Source organism: Euleptes europaea, chromosome 2, assembly GCF_029931775.1.
Source record: "Euleptes europaea isolate rEulEur1 chromosome 2, rEulEur1.hap1, whole genome shotgun sequence".
Lineage (NCBI taxonomy): Eukaryota > Metazoa > Chordata > Lepidosauria > Squamata > Sphaerodactylidae > Euleptes > Euleptes europaea.
In genome coordinates, this window is record NC_079313.1 from 139,424,746 (window position 1) to 139,446,503 (window position 21,758).

The 21,758-nt window shown below is 50.0% G+C and overlaps 1 protein-coding gene across 1 annotated transcript; it reads left to right on the top strand.

The window, feature by feature from the left end:
• Nucleotides 1–1,270: 1,270 nt before the first annotated feature.
• LOC130472784 (bactericidal permeability-increasing protein-like) lies at nucleotides 1,271–20,961 on the top strand. Its single transcript, XM_056844209.1, has 15 exons — nucleotides 1,271–1,388; nucleotides 1,687–1,801; nucleotides 1,995–2,123; nucleotides 2,824–2,979; nucleotides 4,792–4,855; nucleotides 9,138–9,201; nucleotides 10,360–10,451; nucleotides 11,866–12,042; nucleotides 13,341–13,400; nucleotides 14,961–15,128; nucleotides 16,028–16,095; nucleotides 17,096–17,138; nucleotides 17,769–17,832; nucleotides 19,084–19,160; nucleotides 20,923–20,961. Exons 1-15 carry the CDS (start codon nucleotides 1,271–1,273, stop codon nucleotides 20,959–20,961), a joined length of 1,434 nt encoding a protein of 477 aa, XP_056700187.1.
• The last annotated feature ends 797 nt before the right edge of the window (nucleotides 20,962–21,758 follow it).

Here is a 21,758-nt window from a genome sequence, read left to right on the forward strand (position 1 = left end):
CAGAATTGCCTCTTTGCCACCAGCAGGAGGATTTTGGGGAAGAGCCTGAGGAGGGCCGTGTGGCTCAGTGGTAGTCCAATTGCCAAAGTGGCCTTTTTCTCCAGGGGAACTGATCTGGCTGGAGGTCAGTTGTAATAACAGGAGATCTCCAGCTAGTACCTGGAAGTTGGCACAGCATGAAGAAAAAGGGATCTGCTGCAAAGTCCTGCTGTCAGGTCTCAAGAGAGCGAGTGGAGGGCTTGGAAAGGAAAGAGGGGTTCCAGCACCGCCAGGCCGAAGCAGGTCACGTGCATTTTGTTTAAACACAAAGGTGCTGTTAAACTATTGCTGTTGGGCTTTTCTGCATACGTTGAGCCGAAGAGAGAAGCAGCGAACCGTTCCATGCCCCAAGGAACATACAATCTAAATGTGGAGGATGCTGCGCTACAGCCTGGAAACCCTGTCTGAGAAACAAGGACACAAGAAGAGCCCTGATGGATCTGGCCAGGGAGGGTCCATCTAGTCCAGCATCTTGTCTCACACAGCGGCCAACCAGTTCCTCTGTCCGTCCAAACAGGGCATAGAAGCCAAGACCTTCCCCTGATGTTGGCTCGTGGCCCTGGGATTCAGAGATTGACTGCTTCTGAATGTGGAGGTTCCCTTTAGTCACCGTGGCTAGTAGCCACTGATAGACCTCCATGAATCTGTCTAATCCCCTTTTAAAGTCGTGTATGCCTGTGGCGGAAGGAAGGAAGGAAGGAAGGAAGGAAGGAAGGAAGGAAGGAAGGAAGGAAGAGGAGAATTTTCAAAAGTCCACAAATATGCATATGTGCGTATATAAGTTGTGTCCACTGCTGTTGTGGTTGTTGATCTTTAGTAGCCCTTCAACCCAGTCCTTTCCCAATGGTTTGCCATGCCAAATATGGTCCACCCTTCTGCCACCCAAATATGGTCCACTTTCTCCTGTGTAACTCTCTTGTCTGGAGATTGGTTGTAATTCCAGGAGACCTGCAGCAGGTCCCACCGGGAGGCTGGCAACCCTATGTCCACTGCTTCTTAAAAACGAAACCCTGGGGCTGATCTGCTTGTTGCAGGCAACTGCCTGCGGGCGGGCCCAGCTTGTGATAAACACCAGGGCCAGGTTTTGCAACCTGGGGAAACCCCACCCAGGCAGAAATATTATCGCTGCTTCCTACTTCCTCCCACTGTTCAGTTTTGGTTCCCTATTTGACGGGCTGAAAGCAGACCCTCGCCACTCCCGGCCTCCCTGCAAGCTTGCAGAGCTGCAAGAATGGCCCAGGGGATCCCGTTTCGGGGGGCCCTGCTGGTCTCCCTTTGTTTGGTGTTGGTCGAGGCTGGCACCAATCCTGGCTTTGTGGGCAGGATCACTGGCAAAGGCTTGGATTACGGTAGGTCTTCTAATTCCATTTTACTGTCCATCCAGAAGCTGGTGAATTGCATGGCAGACAAAGTCTTGGGAGATGTTTGTGCGTGGTGATTAAGAACGCTTTGCTAAACCTGGCCTGCTGCAACCCAGGTCTTGCAACCAGAGTGGAATAATTCTGCTCAGATCTGCTCTTTGGTGTGAAAACGTGGCGGTTCCTTTCAACATGTTATTGCCAGAGGATCGGGGTGGTGACCGTTGCTTCCCCCTGGGAGGATGTCTGCCTCTGGTGCCAGTGTTTTTTCTCTCTGCTTTCCCTTCAGCCCGCCAGGAGGGTGTTGCTGCCTTGCAGAGGGAGCTGGCCAGGATCAAACTGCCTGACTTCTCTGGGTCCTTCAAAGTCAAAGTTTTCGGACATATACATTACAAATTCTACAGGTGAGGCCACCTCGACTGCTCTTTCTTCACATGCAGAGATACGCCTGCTCCCTCCCTTCTGCTCAATCGTGTCACTGGGTTCTGCCTCAAGGGTGACCGTTTTCACAGTCTTGGTTTTCACAAAAATCTGCACGGTGGCAGCCAAGTATCGCCCGCCATGCGCTCCCTCTAACCCCCCTCTCTCTTTCTGAAGCTTGAATATCGAGTCGTTCCAGCTGCCCAGCTCAGCGATCACACCCATCCCGAACGTGGGCCTCAAAGTCTCCATCAATGCCTTCGCCAAACTCAACGGGGAGTGGCAGGTGAAGAAGAAGAGGCTGCTGTAAGTCTGGGGCGACTCCCCATCCTTTCCTATGTATACAGTTGCAGAGCCAAGGAGACGGCTGGCAGGAGCTGCTCTTGCACACTAGCATGAGATTGGCCCTGCTGGGTCAGACTCTCACCGCCTGGCCACAGTGACCGGCCCTGGGCTGGCCTTCCGCATCCCTTCCACTTCATCCTCAGCATCCAATAGTCAGAGGGGGGCAGAGGGAAGGCCGTCGCGTCTCATAGCCACCAGGTTTATTTATTTATTAAAATATTAATATCCCACCTTTCTTCTTGGTTCAAGATGGTTTACAATAATAGTTGGTAATAGGTTGCTTCTATTACCAAAATCATTGTAGAATCCTTGCTGTGATGTGAATTTTGCAGGCAGTAGCCCATTTCCTCAGGATTTCTATGCATTATTCTTTTTTTAATTTCCAAGGGGCCTCACCAGGGTTTATCCAGGTTTCAGGGCCAGACTTCAGTCGTGGAATGGGCAAACTAATAATAAGTCCTCGGTGCTTTTGAGCATGTGCAGAGTGTTTTCCTGTCATCCCCTCCCCCCAAGTAGCTACATTCTGCTATTGAACATCTGGAAAGAGGGGATCTGTTTGTTTCTCTCGTGAGTGATCTTGTGCCACTCCATTGTTTGGTAGCTTTTCAAGCTCTGCTCTTCTGCTAAAAGAAACCCTTTGTTCCGTGGTATTTCCAAACAGAAGTGACCACGGCTCATTTGACCTGGAGATCGAAGGTCTCTCCATCTCTGTGGGTTTGAAGCTGGACAACGATTCTGCCGGGAGGCTCACTGCTACCACCTCTGCATGCAGTACCCACGTCTCCAACGTCAAAGTGCACATTCATGGCAAATGGAGGTATGTATGTCAACCTGGCTTTGAGCTGGATGGCCCAGGCTAGCCCGAGCTTGCCAGAGCTTGAAAGCTAAGCAGGGTCTGCCCTGGTTAGCACTTGGATGGGAGACCACCAAGGAAGTCCAGGGTTGCTACGCAGAGGCAGGCAATGGCAAACCACCTCTGAACGGCCCTTGCCCCTACAGGGTCTCTATAAGTTGGCTGCGACTTGACAGCACTTTCCACCACCACCACCACGTCAACCTGGCTAAGCTCTCTTGAACTTGCTTTGGGTCTAAAATGATGCTATGGGGTGGGAGGAGATACCTGTGAGAACAAGTACTGCATTTAGCCTGATCCATTTTGAGTAGCAGCCATCTCTGGGGGACTCTGGTGCAGCCTTCGAATTGCGTCTGGGTGACGCATAGGATTGCCAGGTCCCTCTAAGCTACCAGCGGGAGGTTTTTGGGGTGGAGCCTGAGGAGGGCGGGGTTTAGGGAGGGGAGGGACTTCAATGCCATAGAGTCCAATTGCCAAAGCAGCCATTTTCTCCAGGTGAACAGATCTCTATTGGCTGGAGATCAATTGTAATAACAGGAGGTCTCCAGCTATTCCCTGGAGATTGGCAACCCTAGTGATGCAACAGGCTCCCACAAAACCCATAGAAGGGCCCCAACCTGCCCCCCATTACCACAATTTCACATTGGTTGTTCTAAAGAAGCAGAGGGGGAGGAAGCGGGAGGGGGCTGCATTTTTCCTCTCCCCAGAAGTCCAGCTTGGGCTGGTTCATCAGTTGCACCGGTTCTTGGTTCACTCAGAATTATTCACAGTGATTCATGCTTTAGTTACATCTAAACTGGACTATTGCAGTGTACTTGGGACTGCCTTTGAAGAGTTTGGAGACTTCAGCTAGTGCAGAATGCTGCAGGTAGACTGCTGGTTGGGACCAGCTATTGGGAGGATGTGACCCCGATATTGCAGGGATTATACTGGCTCCCGTTCTGCTCCTGATCCCAAGGGCCTTTAAAGCCCTGTATGGATTGGGACCAGGGTATCTGAAGGGCCGTCTTCCCCCATAAGTTCCTGCCAGGGAATTTGGATCCTGACTGTCCCAACAATCAAAGATGCTCATTTGGTGGGTACACAAGAGGGAATGATTCTGGGAATGATTTTTTCACACACAACACATAGTTAAATTGTGGAACTCCCTGCCCCAAGATATGGTGATGGCTGCCAACTTGGAAGGCTTTAAGAGGGGAGTGGACATGTTCATGGAGGAGAGGGCTATTCATGGCTACTAATAGAAATGGATACTAGTCATGATGCACACCTATCCTCTCCAGGGTCAGAGAAGAGCAGGCCTATTATATCAGGTGCTATGGCACGCAGGCAGGATGGTGCTGCTGCAGTCGCCTTGTTTGTGGGCTTCCTAGAGACACCAGGTTGGCCACTGTATGAACAGACTGCTGGACTTGATGGGCTTGGGTCTGATCCAGCAGGGCCTTTCTTATGTTCTTAACAACCTCCCCAGCAAAGGGCACCGGGCTGCCTCACTTTCGATCTTTAAGAGGCAGCTGAAGAGAGTTTTATTTAAGACTGCATTTATTACAGCAGTCCTAAATTGTGGTTTTAAATTCTGGTTTGATGTATTTTTACGTACGCTATTTTATGTACCTGCCTTGAGCTTCGTAAGGAAGAAAGGCAGCTGATAAATGTTTTAAATAAATAAGATCAATATTTATGTGCAGCATCTCAAGGGAGGTGGGCATCTACTTTGGGCTGCTGAGCTGTAACACACACACACACCAACATGCTGTGTTTACTTTCTATCCACAGCTGGTTGTACAATCTCTTCCACAGTAAAATCGAATCAGCTGTAAGAAAGAGCATGGAAGACCAGGTAAAGCCATCGGGGGCCTCTAAAGGGTCTCTTCAGCATATGAAGCTGCTTTATAGTAAGGCGGACCATTCCTCTAAGTTCGGGTAGCCAAGTTACATTGAACATGAGTCAGCATGTGATGTGGTAGCTAAAAAGGCAAATGCTATCTTGGGCTGTATCAACAGAAATATAGTGTCCAGATCACGCGAAGTGATGGTATCACTTTACTCTGCTCTGGTTAGACCTCACCTAGAGTACTGTGTTCAGTTTTGGGCACCACAATTTAAGAAGGATGTAGACAAGCTGGAACGGGTCCAGAGGAGGGCAACAAAGATGGTGAGGGGTCTGGAGACCAAGTCCTATGAGGAAAGGTTGAAGGAGCTGGGTATGTTTAGCCTGGAGAGGAGACGACTGAGAGGGGACATAATAACCATCTTCAAGTACTTGAAGGGCTGTCATATGGAGGAGGGTGTCGAGTTGTTTTCTGTTGCCCCAGAAGGTCAGACCAGAACCAACGGGTTGAAATTAAATCCAAAGAGTTTCCATCTAGACCTTAGGAAGAAATTTCTAACAGTTAGAGCGGTTCCTCAGTGAATCAGGCTTCCTCAGGAGGTGGTAAGCTCTCCTTCCCTAGAGGATTTTAAGCAGAGACTAGATGGCCATTTGTCAGCAATGCTGATTCTATGACCTTAGGCAGATCATGAGAGGTCGATCATGAGAGGGATGGCATCTTGGCCATTCTGGGCATGGAGTAGGGGTCATTGGGGGTGTGTTGGGGAGGTAGTTGTGAATTTCCTGCGTTGTGCAGGGGGTTGGACTAGATGACCCTGGTGGTCTCTTCCAACTATGATTCTATGATACTAGGTTGGGTAATTCCTGGAGATTTGGGGGTGGAGCCTGGGAAGGGCAGGGTTTGTGGGGGGGACCTCAGTAGGGTACAATGCCATAGAGTCAACCCTCCATTTCCTCCGGGGGGCACTGATCTCTGTAGTCTGGACATCAGTTGTAATCTTGGGGGTTCTCCAGGCCGCACCTGGAGGCTGGCAACCCTCCTCTCAGTTTAGGTCATTGTGGCTTCCTCTGAGCGGCAGCAGCTCTGCAGGGTCTCAGGCACAGAAGGGTCTTCTCTGTCACCCGGAGATCTCTTAAGCAGAAGTGGAATCTGGGACCTTCTGCATGCCACGCAGGTGCACTGCCACTTAGCCCCAGCCCTGGTTCCTTCGCTGTTGTGCCAGTTCTGCAACGAGGATTATCAGGATGTGAACTGGCCTCATAGCCCTTCCTTCTCCACTGGTCTTTCTCCACTGGTGAGGGGCTTCTCCTCCCAGGGGGGGAAGGAGTTGAGCCCCAGTGGGCCAGAAAGAAGCAGGAGAATACAGGGGGTGATGCATTTCCATGGTGGGGGCTCCATCCGCAAGGCTGTCTACTTGCGGCTGTGGGGGCTGCTCATGCCTGCCATGTCTGGGGCTTGGGCCACCTGCTCACAGCAGCTTGCGCCCACCCCACTCGGAGGCAGCTGCAGAAGAAGAAGAAGAGTTGGTTTTTATAGGCTGACTTTTTCTACCACTTAAGGAAGACTCAAACCGGCTTACAATCGCCTTCCTTTCCCCTCCCCACAACAGACATCCTGTGAGGTAGGTGGGGCTGAGAGAGCTCTAAGAGAGCTGTGACTAGCCCAAGGTCACCTAGCTGGCTTCATGTGGAGGAGTAGAGAAAACAACCCGGTTCACCAGATTAGCCTCCGCCGCTCATGTGGAGGATAGGGTTGCCAACTGCCAGGTACTGTGTGTAGGAACAAAACAGGGCAGGCTCAAAGTATCAAAAAAAGGTAAAGGTAAAGGTCCCCTGTGCAAGCACCGGGTCATTCCTGACCCATGGGGTGATGTCACATCCCGACGTTTACTAGGCAGACTTTGTTTGCGGGGTGGTTTGCCAGTGCCTTCCCCAGTCATCTTCCCTTTACCCCCAGCAAGCTGGGTACTCATTTCACGGACCTCGGAAGGATGGAAGGCTGAGTCTACCTTGAGCCGGCTACCTGAAACCGACTTCTGTCGGGATCGAACTCAGGTCGTGAGCAGAGCTTTTGACTGCAGTACTGCAGCTTAACACTCTGCGCCATGGGGCTATATTGAAATAACATATACAGTTCTACAGGTGCCCCATGGCAGTCTCCAAAGGGGACGTGAAACAAGTCCAACGAATGGAAAGATGGTCAGATGTTAAATTCCAAGGGGGAAACCGCAGTCTTGCCGCTGTCGGGAACCAAGCAAAGCGGCGCAAAGGGGAGGAAACACTTTCCTGGGTAGCTGAAGCGGTTTCCACCTTGGAATTTAACATCTGACCCTCTTTCCATTCGTTGGACTTGTTTCACGTCCCCTTTGGAGACTGCCAGGGGGCCTTTTTTTTGTAATTGCTGTTGAACTTGTGGAACAGCCGTTGTATATTGTTGTATATTTGTATGTCACATTAGCTTGAGCTTTGCACCTGTAGAATTGTATATGTTATTTGAATATAGCTTTTTGATCCTTTGAGCCTGCCCTGTTTTGTTCCTGCATTCTTGTATTAACAGTGGTTTTGAGTCCTTGTTCTTAACTGCCAGGTACTACCTGGTGATCTCCTGCTATTACAGCTTATCTCCAGCCGACAGAGATCAGTTCACCTGGAGAAAAATGGCTGCTTTGGCAATTGGACTCTATGGGATTGAAGTCCCTCCCTCCCCAAACCCCACCCTCCTCAGGCTCTGCCCCCAAAACCTCCCACCGGTGGCAAAGAGGGACCTGGCAACCCTAGGGGAGGAGTGGGGGAATCAAACCCAGTTCTCCAGATCAGAGTCCACCGCTCCAAACCACCGCTTAACCACTACACCACTACACCGCTTAACCACTACGCTCTCCCTTTGCTTGGAGCAGGGAGCAGTAATTCTGGGGCCCCATCCTGGACTTTGCCCAGGGCCCCAGAACATCTACAATCACCCCTGTGCAGCAGGTCAGACCTCAGAAGTATTGCAGTGTTGACCCACCGCTGACAAGACCTTCTCTCTTTTACCTTGCCTTAAGCTCACGGATCAAATCAGTGACATGAGTGATCGCAGCCTCACAAACCAAACCAGCCCCCTCCCCACCCCGTATTCCAAAAGGCCTTTTAGCTGGAAAGATATTGGCACATCTGGGGCAGAAATTCACGCCCCTGATTATACAGGCCTTTCTTTAATGGAGCGTGCCACCCCCAGCAGCGGTCTCTTTTGCTCTTCCCAAAAGCCGGCTGGCGGGCAGCCTGTGCCAGGACATGTAGACAGGCTGTTAGCAATAATTGCTACATGGCTGTCTGGCACCGGCTGCCGTGTCTGAGGGCGCGGGAAGGGCTGTCGAGAACCGAAGGCTCCCGAAAAGTCAACAGCGTTTGAACGCCACTCAGAGCTGATCTAGCCAGATTTGGCCCCATCTGGTGGACAGTAAAGGACCGGCAGAGTAGAGAAACATAACGTAACATGAACACATGAAGCTGCCTTCTACTGAATCATCCCAGGGTCCATCAAAGTTAGTATTGTCTGCTCGGACTGACAGCAGCTCTCTAGGGTCTCAGGCAGGGGTCTTTCACATTATCTACTTGCCTAGTCCCTTTAACTGGAGATGCCGGGGATTGAACCTGGGGTCTTCTGCATGTCAAGCAGATGATCTACCACTGAGCCAGGGCCCCTCCCTTTATATAAGAATATAAGAAAGGCCCTGCTGGATCAGACCAAGGCCCATCCAGTGGCCAACCAGGGGCCACTAAGAAGCCCACAAGCAAGACAGCTGCAGCAGCATTTATCCTGCCTGTGTTCCACAGCACCTCATATAACAGGCCTGCTCCTTTGATCCTGGAGAGAATAGGTATGTCTCATGACTAGCATCCATTTTGACTAGTAGCCATGAATAGCCCTCTCCTCCATGAACACGTCCACTCCCTTCTTAAAGCCTTCCAAGTTGGCAGCCATCCCCCACATCCTGGGGCAGGGAGTTCCACAATTTAACTATGCTAAAGAGGACTGTTGGCTGTCGTTACCAGGACACCAAATTGTTGGGCCAGCTGTCCAAGATGCAGTTACAGCTCTCTGCTCTACCGCGAGTGGGATCTAAGAAGTGCCCGGCTGGTTCCATCAATCTGGTCTTTGCTAGCTGAACACCCTCACGTGCCAAGCCGGATCTGATCTCCACTGTAATGAGTTGCTTGGTCCCGAGTGGGTGCTAGAAATGTCAGGTGCTGCAGTGCTCACCAGCCAGGGAGACATCCATCGACACAGCCTTCCTGTTCTCCCTCACAGGTCTGCCATGTGGTGTCCAGCTCCGTCAGCTCCAAGCTACAGCCCTATCTGCAGACGTTGCCAGGTAAGGGGCATCCCTGGCACGGGAAGGGGCAAGCTGGATGCCAGTAGAAGGAAGGAGCATCCTTCCTAGCCATCCAGACCCTTCCTCCCATCTGGCTTCTATGGCCTTCAAGAAAATGGATGGAGGCTTTCTTTGGTGACCTTCTACCGGGAGATAACTCTCTTGGAAGAAGAAGAAGAGTTGGTTTTTATATGCCAACTTTCTCTACCACTTAAAGGAGACTCAAACCGACTTACAGTTGCCTTCCCTTCCCCTCCCCACAACAGACACCCTGGGAGGTAGGTGGGGCTGAAAGAGCTCTAAGAGAGCTGTGACTAGCCCAAGGTCATCCAGCTGGCTTCGTGTGTAGGAGTGGGGAAACAAATCCAGTTCACCAGATTAGCCTCCGCTGCTCATGTGGAGGAGTGGGGAATCAAACCTGGTTCTCCAGATCAGACTCCACCGCTCCAAACCACCGCTCTTAACCACTACACCACACTAGCCCTTGGTTCATCGCAGGGAATCCTTTTCTGAGCCTCCTTCCTGACCAGAATTTGGAAATCCTCTTTTGTGTCATCCCCAGAGGCAGACCCAACAGCATTCTTTGGTGGATACCAAGGTGGAGGCAAAGGAAACCGTCTTTGGGGGTAAAAGCTGCCTCTGCCACATCTTAAGATGTAGGAGGGGGTTTGAACCAGAGAAGAGAACACAGGACTTAGGTCCAAGTTTCCTCTCCTCCTCCCATACAGATTTTTGACCAAATGGCCTAGTTTATTTCTTGCTTGAAATTATCCTAAAGTCCTAAGAGGACATGGTGGGGGGTGGGAGGACAACCAGACCATCATGGGGGAAGCATCTGGCTTTTTAGTGCCCTCCTCTGAAGACATCTCGAGAAAGCAAGAGTCACACAACCAAGGGGAACACATGAACACCTGAAGCTGCCTTATACTGAATCAGACCCTTGGTCCATCAAAGTCAGTATTGTCTACTCAGACCGGCAGCAGCTCTCTGGGGTCTCAGGCAGAGAAGGTCTTTCACATCACCTACTTGCCTAGTCCCTTTAACTGGAGATGCCCCATGGGGATTGAACCTGGGATCTTCTACATGCCAAGCAGATTCTCTACCACTGAGTCATGGCCCCTCCCCACAAGTCCCCTGACTTCCTCTTCTGACTTGCAGTCACGGCAAAGATTGACAAGGTGTCCGGGATCGATTATTCTCTGGTTGGTCCTCCCGTTGCAACAAGCGATTCCCTGGATGTGGATCTGAAGGTAGGGAGAGAGGAGGGGCCATGAGGAAGTGGAGGGTCCCAGTGGCCAGCTTTTTCCTCTCAGGGGCCTCCCAGGAGCCCTTCTTGATGGCTGAAATTCGCCTTCTCCTTTCTATTCCTTTCATCCTCCCTACTGAGCCCTGGTGGGTAGCTGTATTGGTCTGCAGCAGCAGAGCCAGGTTCAAGGCAAGTAACATCTCGGAGACCAACAAGATTTCCAGGGTATACGCTTTTGGAGGGTCAAAGCCCCCTTTGTCAGATATCTGACGAAGGGGGCTTTGATACCACAAAAGCGTTGGTGCTACTGGATTCAAATCTTTCTCTTCTGGTGCGGCCTGTCTTTCATGAGCTGGAAAAGCTGCTTTATTTGTACAGCACCTGGTACTTTTAAATTAGTTTCATGTGGGTAACCACATTGGTTTACGGTTGAACAACAAGTGTCCAACAGCATCTTAAAGAGCCCTGATCTGGATAGCCCACACTAGGCCAATCTCCTCGGATCTCAGAAGCTAAGCAGGGTCAGCCTTGATCAGTACTTGGGTAGGAGACCACCAAGGGAGTCCAGGGTTGCTACTCAGAGGCAGGCTATGGAAAACCACCTCTGAATGTCTCTTGCCTTGATCTGGATAGCCTAGGCTAGCTCAATCTTGTCAGCTCTCGAAAGCGAAGCAGGGTCAGCCTTGGTTAGCACTTGGATGGGAGACCTCTGAGGAATATCAGGGTTGTGACGTGGAGGCAGGCAATGACCAATCACCTCTGCATCTCTTGCTTTGAAAACCTAACAGGGTTGCCATAAGTCAGCTGCTTGATGACATTTTCCACCAGTGGCATCTTAAAGACCAACATGATTTTCGGAGTATATATGCTATGCGTTCACATGAACACATGAAGCTGCCTTACACTGAATCAGACCCTTGGTCCATCAAAGTCAGTATTGTCTACTCAGACTGGCAGCAGCTCTCCAGGGTCTCAGGCAGGGGTCTTTCACATCACCTACTTGCCTAGTCCTTTTAACAGAAGATGCTGGGGATTGAACCTGGGACTTTCTGCATGCCAAGCAAAGGCTCTGTTACTGAGCCCACAGCCCCTCCCAACTGATCTCCTATCAACTGATGTTTTCGAGGGTCAAAGCTCCCTTCGTTAGATGAGGGCGAAGGGGGGGGCGGGGACGAATAGCATTTTTCAAAACTTTCTGGTAAAAAAAACAAGGAAAAAAAGGTGTTCTAAACCAAAATTGGCTAATATTTAGGAATTTAGGTTTGAAATTTTTAGTGTTGCTGAATTTGTAGAAAGTTCATCTTGTATTTCAAGATTGCCCAGCTGTGTTTCAAGATTGCCCAGGGACTTTTTAACTGGTCTGACTCCGACGGCTGCCCCAACCTTCCCGTGTCTCATTCTGCTTTCTCTCCCATCAGGGCGAATTCTTTTCCCTGGCTCATCGTTCTGCAACTCCCTTCCTTCCACCTCCCTTGCCTTTCCCCATGGATCATGACCGCATGCTTTATTTGGGGATCTCCAGTTACTTGTTCAACACAGCCGGTTACGTATACTACCAAGCAGGCAGCCTGACCTACGAAATCACTGATGGCATGGTAAGGGGCTACAGCCGGATTAGCAGAACTGACCAAAGCTCAAAGGCCCCTGCTTGCTTCAAGCAGTAGATTGCTCCCCTCCCTCTAGAAAATACCCCTCCCCTTGGTGATTATGCTAGCAGATGTGTATAGATATAGGTATATATTATTAGACTTAATAATGATAAATAAGCAGTGTTATTCATTGTTTAGATATCCATTTAGATATATTGGTTAAGAGGCTTAGTAAACAGTATTAGTATATTAACATAATACAGTATAATGTAAATTGTGAAAGGCAATTTGATTACATGCAGGTTTGAGTATAAATATATGTATTTTTGTTATGCCAAAGATTTATTTACTTTTAAGATTTAATGATTAATAGCAGATATTATAGAATGAATTATTTCTGCTCTGTTTGGTAGTTGGCGAGGCTCTTGCCACAGACACGGAGTATTGATTATGTATGAGGAGCGTATGTTTTATGTTTGTTTGTATGTGTTATGTTGTTGTAAAAATAAAAATAATAATTAAAAGTAATAATTAAAAAATAGAAAATACCCCTCCCCAAAACATCCAGACTTTCAGTTACCAAAAAAAAGTTTAAATGAAGCCTTGGATAATACATCTATTGTCAAAATCTGCTGTGGCAGAATTGTGGATTTCACAAAGCTTGGGGCCTCCCTCTCAGACAAACTGCCTGCAGTCCAGGCAATGCATCACCCTCAAAAGGCAAACGTCCTGATGGTGAAAAGCAGGACATATTTAGCCTTGGAACATCGCACTGCTGAGTCTTGGCTTTCCAGGCAGGCTCTGGGGTTGGCTACAGCCAGGACCATTGGCAGGAAATTCTGAGGGCTGAACCAAGCTCTTCCGAATGGCATCTGCTAAAGCTGGAGGGTGAGAAATTCAAAACAGATAAAAGGAAGTATTTTTTCACACAACGCATAGTTAAATTGTGGAACTCCCTGCCCCAGGATGTGGTGATGGCTGCCAGCTTGGAGGGCTTTAAGAGGGGAGTGGACATGTTCATGGAGGAGAGGGGTATTCATGGCTGTTAGTTAGAATGGATACTAGTCATGCTGCATGCCTATTCTCTCTAGTATCAGAGGAGCAGGCCTATTATTTTGGGTGCAGTGGAACACAGGCAGGATGGTGCTGCTGCAGTTGTCTTGTTTGTGGGCTTCCTAGAGGCACCTGGTTGGCCGCTGTGTGAACAGACTGCTGGACTCCTTGGTCTGGTCCAGCAGGGCCTTTCTTATGTTCTTATACATCTCTGTTGCCCTATCCCCAAATGTCTCTTTCTCCCGCTGCAGATTCCCAAGGAGTCTAAACTCCGTCTGAACACCTCCTCCTTTGGGTCCTTGGTTCCACAGGTGAGTCTCTCGCAGCACTATGCGGCTTCACTGAATAATCAGCTCGGGGTTGTTAACAGAACTTCTTAAGACATCGAAAGCAAGCCAGTGTGAGAGCCAGCGTGGTGTAGTGGTTAAGAGTGGTGGTTTGGAGCGGTGGACTCTGATCTGGAGAACTGGGTTTGATTCCCCTCTCCTCCACATGAGCATCAGAGGCTAATCTGGTGAACTGGGTTGGTTTCCCGCTCCTACACGTGAAGCCAGCTGGGTGACCTTGGGCTAGTCACAGCTCTCTCAGCCCCACCTACCTCACAGGGTGTCTGTTGTGGGGAGGGGGAGGAAGGTGATTGTAAGCTAGTATGATTTCCCCTTAAGTGGTAGAGAAAGTCGGCATATAAAAACCAATGCCTCCCCCTCCTCCTCCTCCTCCTCCTCCTTCTAGTAAAAATTTGTAAAAGCCATGATAATGCATGAAAACAATTGTGGAATTTTAAAAAAGACAGCCAAGGAGGGGTCGTGGTTAGCGGGCTCTCAGATCCTGACTCAACCACCAAGCCAGGGGCCAGACACTTCCTCTCAACCTCACAGGATAATAACGGAGACAGGGAGAGGACTGTCTCTTCAGCTCTGGGGTGGTGTCAGGGGAGTGGGGTGCAAATGTAACAGCAAAGAAAAACACTGGGAATAAAACTGAATGGTATGCAAATAACTTCCCACTGGGGGTTATTTGCACTCAGGAAAAAGGCCGGGGGGAGCAGGAGCCCCCTCCTCTTCCCCCCTGCTGCCCACCACCATCAAAATAAGCTTTTGTGACTTTTGGAGCAACATTCTTGGAGCTGAGGCATGACTCTGATCTAGGGTTGTCAGGTCCCTCTTCGCTACCTGCGGGAGGTTTTTCGGGCAGAGCCTGAGGAGGGCGGGGTTTGAGGAAGGGAGGGACTTTAATACCATAGAGTCCAATGGCCGAAGCAGCCATTTTCTCCAGGGGAACTGATCTCTATCAACTGGAGATCAGTTATAATAGCAGGAGATCTCCAGCTAGTACCTGGAGGTTGGCAACCCTACACCGGTGGGAGGTTTTTTGGGCAGAGCCTGAGGAGGGTGGGGTTTGGGGAGGGGAGGGACTTCAATGCCATAGAGTCCAGTTTCCAAAGTGGCCATTTTCTCCAGGGGAACTGATCTCTACCAGCTGAAATCAGTTGTAATAGCAGGAGATCTCCAGCTACTATCTGCAGGCTGGCAACCCTACTCTGGTCTAAGTGATGACCCAAGAGACAACTCATCAACCAACCCATGGAGTAGTTTAGTCCAGACCTGTCGTGCTTTCACCAGGAAGAGTCCTTTCTGTTCTTCTGTGGATCATGAAAAGATGTGTCTTTCTTTGTGCAAGGTTGAATTTTAACCCAGCAACACCCCCAGGGGCCTCCAGACATCAAATATTTCAGGAACCCCGGGGGGCTGCAGAAGAGTCTGGGGCAGGCCTTTCGAAAGGTAGCGTTCCATTCCCCCAAATAACCACATCTCCAGGAGAACGTTGTAAACTGGCAATATGAACAGGCTGACCTCACTCTCTGTCTCCAGATTGAAAAATTGTACCCTGACATGCTCATGAAACTCAAGGTCTCACCTTCCTCTCCACCGTCTCTGGCCATTTCCCCTGGGAGCCTGTCTCTTGCACCAACGGTGGATGTCCAAGCCTTCGCCATCCTCCCCAACTCTTCCCTGGCTCCCCTGTTCGTGCTGGATGTGGTAAGTTCAGTCCAAAACACAACAGTCAAATTAGGTCCCCCCAGTTGCTACCAGCCATGATCACTAAATGGAGCCTCCATGTTCAGGAGCAGCATACCTATGGATGACAGCTGCTTTTGGGAGTGGCTTCGGCCGCTGTGCCCCAGGCTTCCCAATGGTCCCTGTGTCTAGGAGGCTAGTTGGACCATTGGTCTGATCCAGCAGGTCTTAGGGGCTGACAGGAGATCCCTGAATGATTCTCCAGCTGTTTCTAAAAACTGCAGACAGTTTAAGGGAGTGGGATTTTGCAGTGGGACCATGGGACCCGGAAAGTCCTGGCCACTGTGGTCAGCTGCCTCTTCCATTTTTCTTGGTTACTTGTTTTTGTTTTTGTGTGTGATGCACATTTCTGACACTGACCTGGATGGTCCAGGCTAGCACAATCTCAGCAGATCTCAGAAGCTAAACAAAGTCAGCCCTGGTTCATACTTGAGTGGGAGACCATCAAGGAAGTCCTGGGTTGCTGTGCAGAGGAAGGCAATGGGAAACCCACCTCTGTTCGTCTTTTGGCCCAGGCTAGCCCAATCTTGTCAGATCTTGGAAGCTAAGCCGGGTCGGCCCTGGTTAGTATTCGGATGGGAGACCACCACAGAAGTCCGGGGTCCCTACACAGAGCCAGGCAAGACCACATCTGTTAGTCTCTTGCCTTGAAAACCCTACTGGGATGCCATAAGTCGGCTGTGACTTGACGTCCCTTTGCACACTCATAAACGCATACACCCTGTTCCTCCTATTCAAATGCCAAACAGTACAATGTATGAAATAGCTACAAAGCTGGCCACGTGCACATCTGGGAGGATTTTAAAAGTTTTTTGAAGTGTTTGCAAAGCCGTCCCAACCTCTCTCTTTTTGATTCGCAGTCATCCACCATTTTGGCCACTGTTGCTATGGAGTCCAATAAGATTGTCGGGTCCCTGAAGATTGGCAAGTGAGTAATATTGCCAGAGGGTCTCTGCCTTTTCATAACAAAAGATCTTCCTTTTCACCTCCTTCGGGATCCCAGCTGTGTCTAATGGCATTCCTGGAGCAAGCTTACTGAATGCTTTTTTTTAATGTGGGCTGGAAATCTCAGGCAGCGGGAGCGGGGGTTTAACCACAAGGTGGTTGTTTCCCAACTTACAAAACAAATTGCTCTTAATTTGCCCTGCCTTCCTTGTGAAGAAGGATGCTCTAGTACACACCAGATTCTCATGTGCACTGTATAAGGGAATGGGGGAACCCTTTGCACATGTGAAGCATTGGAGCTGCGTTGAAACGGCTATGCCTTTCAGAAAATCAGGCTGTTGGTATAGTTCCCCACCTGCCATATGTTAAATTATTTAATATGTCATGATTTTTAAGGTAGCTGATCTTCCTCCTTTTCAGAAGCAATTCAGACCAATTAATAAACTAGCTGAGCTGGCATACTTAAATTTTATCTGAATTCTGACCTACCTCTTCAATGGGGTGGGATTTGTTCAAATCACTGGTTTCTAATTTAGCTTGTTTTTTATTATGGTATTATCAACCTTAGTCGTCCCCCCTCCCAAGATCAATTGTCATGTCACACTTTGAACAAATGTTATTTGTACTCCATGAACTCCAAATACTGGATTTTCTTTTTAACTGAATGTGACAATAGCATCTGCTTATTCTTTTTCAAGAGTAGAAAAGGGCAAGAGCTCACGAAAGCTCATACCCTGCCAGAAAATATTTTTGTTAGTCTTTAAGGTGCTATTGGACTCTTGCCCTTTTCTACTACTGCAGACAGATTAACACTGCTACCCACTGTGAATTATCTTTTTCAAGTGTCTCCCATTTATCTGTTTTATGTCACCAGAGAAGAATAGTCTTCTGTTGTCCTCTTTCAATGCTTAAAAATGTATTTTTTATTAAATAAAATTTGCCCTGCCGAACTAACCTAATTCTCCCTCTTTTCCCTCATTTAGGCTGCAGCTGTCCTTGAAGCACTCTGATGTGGGGCCATTCTCAGTAAGAACTTCTCAGTGACCAAAACTACCTGATCCCATGGTCTTAAAGGACACCCAGGGATTCCAGTGGCACAGCCAGGGGGTCCAGTTCTCAATTTGGACATTTGAGGGGCCAGAGCTACCCTACCTTGGGTTTTTTCCCCCTCCTCCTAGATATCTGGGCCCTGAACTGGATGGCCCAGGCTAGCCTGATCGTGTCAGATCGCAGAAGCTAAGCAGGGTTGGCCTTGGTTAGTACTTGGATGGGAGACCACCAAGCAAGTCCAGGATTGCTATGCAGAGGAAGGCAACAGCAAACCTACCTCTGTTTGTCTCTTGCCTTGAGAACCCAACGGGGTCACCCTGCGTCTGCTGTGACTTGACAGTGCTTTCTACCACCAGATCAGTGGGGATGCCCTCTCGTCCAATACTTTCCCACTTCTGCTGGGGGTGGTGGAGGTGGTTCTCCTCACTGCCTCAGAATCACTCAGCAAGCAGATCTTGGTGTGCAGAAGAGGGCAGATGCGCAGTGTCCTTCAGATGTAGGAATCCCTGCTTCAGGGCAGGAGAGGGGCAGAAGCAGACGATTCACTGGACCCCTGCCAATCCTTTCATTACAACCGGCCATTTCTTCTTCCTCCTCAATGTCCAGGTGCAATTGATGCAGGCCATCATGAACTATTTTGCTGCCACCATCCTGGTCCCTCAAATTAATGGTAAGGACTACCTGAGCCAGCGTGGTGTCGTGGTTAAGAGTGGTGGTTTGGAGCAGTGGACTCTGATCTGGAGAACCGGGTTTGATTCCCCGCTCCTCCACATGAGCGGTGGAGGCTAATCTGGTGAACTGGATTTGTTTCCCCACTTCTACACATGAAGCCTGCTGGGTGACCTTGGGCTAGTCACAGTTCTGTCAGAGCTCTCTCAGCCCCACCTACCTCACAGGGTGTTTGTTTTGGGGAAGGGAAGGTGATTGTAAGCCAGTTTGATTCTTCCTTAAGTGGTAGAGGAAGTCGGCGTATGAAAACCAATTCTTCTTCTTCTTCCTCCTCCTCCTCCTCCTAACCCAGTCCTTTATTATGCCCACATCACACACGGGGCCACAGAGGCAGAGAGTGGGTGGTTCCACATGCCAGGGACACTTCCCTTTGGGAGCCTCGTTGCTGCTGAAGCTGACAATGCAGGAAAGGGATAATGGGACTGCCAGATGGTGTATCCTGTCTGCAATTTCTCTCTGCAATTACCCATGCTGGCCACACACACCCCAAATACACACATACAACATCAGGGGGCTTTTTTGAGGATTCTTTTTACCAGTGATTGATGTCATGATATTCCATTATATCTGTGTATAGATATGTCTATTTCCAATATTGGAAAGCTAAAAAAAAAAAAAAAAAAAATCCCAGGTGTGTGTGTGTGGGTGCCTATCTGCCTTGGTGGGGGAACTGGAGCAGGGAAATTGGCACCAATGTGGGTGGGACCCAGAACGCATACATGAAGCTGCCTTCTACACTGTAGCAAGCACTGATTTTTAAGAAGACCTCTGGCAGCGCAGGGGTGGGGAGAATGGCAGGGAATGACTGGGGAAAGCATGAAGACACTCTGGTGCCACAACGATTGTGCAGTGGGGATGTGTAGCTGTGTGGCAGCCACCAGAAATAACCAAACACGTGTGAGCAGCTGAAACAGAGCAGAAACTAGAGGAGGGCAGAGCCAGTGACCCCCCCGTGGCCGTGCTGAGGTTCTTGTCTGCTTTTCTGCCTCCCTCCATAGCCGACAGAGAGAAAGAAACCTATGTGCTGAGCTTGCACGATGTATTCAGATTGCGGAATTTGGCCTTTTTTGTCAAAGGGTGGGGTGGAAGTAGTAGTTGAGCGTATCAGGAGACCTGTCGGGCAGAAACAAAGTGCCAACCGATGGACTATATTCTACTTCCCTCCGTGACTTGCACAAATTCTGTCTTCCAGCGCGACTGGCACAGGGATTCCCCCTCCCTCTCCCGGACCACCTGCAGCTGTCCAACCCTGTCCTCCAATCACATCAGGTATGTGACAAATTGGGGGCATTTAAGAAGCGCGTCTGTGGACGCATTCCTGGCATCATAACAGTCAACGAGGATTTCCCCCTTGAAGGCAGAGGGCAGTCCCCGTTTGAAATGGCCCTCCGGTGGCAAAGCCCCAGGCTGTTCTCCACACCAAGGGGTGCATCCGACAGTATGAGAGGTCCGCCCCAGGATCCTGTGCCATGTTGCAAATGGTTCTGGGAGAAAGGGTTGTGGAGAAAGCCCTGCCTGCCCCCGTGGGCCATAACGAAAGGGTCGGATTAGAGCCGTGGCACTCAGGCGGTGGCCGGGGCCACGCTCACAATTGCCGTCCACCCAAAGAGCCACTTTTCCTTCCGTCTCCGCCGCATGAGGCCTGCCCCTCAGGGAAGCTGGCAGTTTGCCCAGGCCTCTGGCGGTGGCTGTTCCAAGAGGGCCACCCACAAGCCCAACTGGTCAGGGGCCTCGCCCAGTTCCCTGAAACGTGGGGCAGGGGACATATGGGGGAAGGGCTCAGAAGAGCCACAGGCGGCTCCCGAACCACCGAGTCTTACTGGATTAGAAAATCACAAGTTGTCCTTCACAAAGAAATCCAGGATGGGTCAAGGTCAGACCACTGACGTGGAGCTTGGGTGGCTAAAACCAAAGGCTCTCAAAGAAAGAAATGGCCTTCTGCAAAAGACAAAAAGCCCAGTGCCAGTCCATTGAAATGTATGGCTGTTGTCAGTATGTTGGAGTCTGGGTGCCCTCCAAAGCCTTCTCTCCCACTCCAGGCAAGGATTTTACTACCCCCTCCTCAGTTGGTTGTACTTTGCTCACTGTATGTGGCCACACTGTAGAAACGGATGCACCGGCGTGGTGTTGTGGTTAAGAGCGGTGGACTCTAATCTGGAGAACCAGGTTTGATACCTCCTCTACATGAGTGGCGGACTCTAATCTGGAGAATCTGGTTCAATTCCCCACTCCTCCTCCACAAGAAGCCTGCTGGGTGACCTTGGGCTAGTAGCAGTTCTCTGAACTCTCTCAGGCCCACCTACCTCACAAGGTGTCTGTTGTGGAGAGAGAAAGCCCCTTTGAGTCTACTTAAAAAGGTAGAGAAAATTGGGTTATAAAAACCAACTCTTCTTCTCTCTAGCTGAATGACCACTGGGCCAAGAATTGTTGGTATTTACATGCTTCTCAAAAGTTGAGCTATTCAAAATAAGACTTTTTTCCTGTTTGGGGGGGTGGTGGCTAAGAATTGGGGGGAGGTAAGCCTTGAAAAGAGCCATAGATGTGTGCAGGTATTAAGCAAGAACCTCCCTGCCAGCCACCTCTTCCCCCCACCCCGTTCCTGGCTTCTCCACACACCAGAGGTTGCTGCATTCCCAAACTCCTGGGTGTGTTCATTTGGCCAGGCGGCCAGCATTTCAAGCAAGTGCCAACAAACTCTGAAATTGTCGTTTAAGATGGAAGCACTCAGCAGAAACCCTTTAAAAGTAGTCCTGAAGCCAAGAAGGCTTCTGTCCATCTCAGGAATCTGCTGTGGACATCTGGACTCACACAAAGAGGCTTGGGAACTGTCAGCTGGCAGCGGCTGTGCGCTGCCAAGATCTAGTCAGGGCGCCTCGTCCGGGCTCACAGTGCGCCCAGTAGTTTGTGATATCATCAGAGCCCAGATTAAAATTGTGCCTCTCCGTTGCCCACAAACAGACCGGCAGGAGAGATCGGGGATGCTCTGGCTGGACGTTTTGCTAGACTTAACGCCTTTTGAATTTATCCCCAGAATTTTTTGTTCTTTGGAGCCGATGTTCACTATGGTTAGCGAAGACGCCAAAGACAGCGAGAGGAACCGCAAAGACCAAAGGAAGCCGAGCCATCCTTCTGCTTCGATCAGGGGGATTCCTCTCCTGAACTCCTCGGTCTTAGCCAACGGCATCCTCTTTATGCCTGCCCCTTCCCCCATGGCAAGCCGCCCCTCATCTGGAGGGCTTCCTACTGGGCCCCAAAGCGTGCTTGCAAGCTGAGCAGAAGAGATGAGCTAATCCCTCCTCAAACGGATTGTGTCTCTGACCTTGGGAACTGGCTGCAATATTGGGATGCCGGACACCAGCCGGCTGAGCCTCTAGACCTCCGTTGTCCACAGGCAGTGTTCAAGCTGTGCAGTTTGACTTCCAGCCACAATTGCCTGGGATTGCAAGCTGAGGTGCCCCTCCGGATGAATCCCCCCCCCTGCACTCTTCTGAAGTACCTTTAAGCTCCTGCCGCAGATGCTTCAGGTAATCCAGATGGCCAAGCTCGGTCTTTGCTCTGGCACGTTGTGGTGATGGGCCGCCTCGCACTTGATTTGATTTATTAGATTTATAGGCCACCCTTTCCTGGACAAGCCAGGCTCAGACAGGCTGACTCATAAGAACATAAGAAAGACTCTACTGGATCAGACCGAGGCCCATCAAGTCCAGCGGTCTGTTCACACAGTGGCCAACCAGGGGCCTCTAGGAAGCCCCCAAACAAGGCGACTGCAGCAGCATTTATCCTGCCTGGGTTCCACAGAGCCTAATATATTCGCCATGATCGGCTGGCTTCAAATGCATGGCGCAGGAGCAGTCTGGCTCAGTGGAA

Excerpts from the sequence above, each read along its gene's own strand:
- LOC130472784 (XM_056844209.1), top strand. The coding sequence starts at position 1,271 with ATGGCCCAGGGGATCCCGTTTCGGGGGGCCCTGCTGGTCTCCCTTTGT. Across the intron at positions 2,124-2,823 it reads GTGAAGAAGAAGAGGCTGCT|AAGTGACCACGGCTCATTTG; the intron begins GTAAGTCTGGGG and ends ATTTCCAAACAG. Across the intron at positions 4,856-9,137 it reads GAAAGAGCATGGAAGACCAG|GTCTGCCATGTGGTGTCCAG; the intron begins GTAAAGCCATCG and ends TCTCCCTCACAG.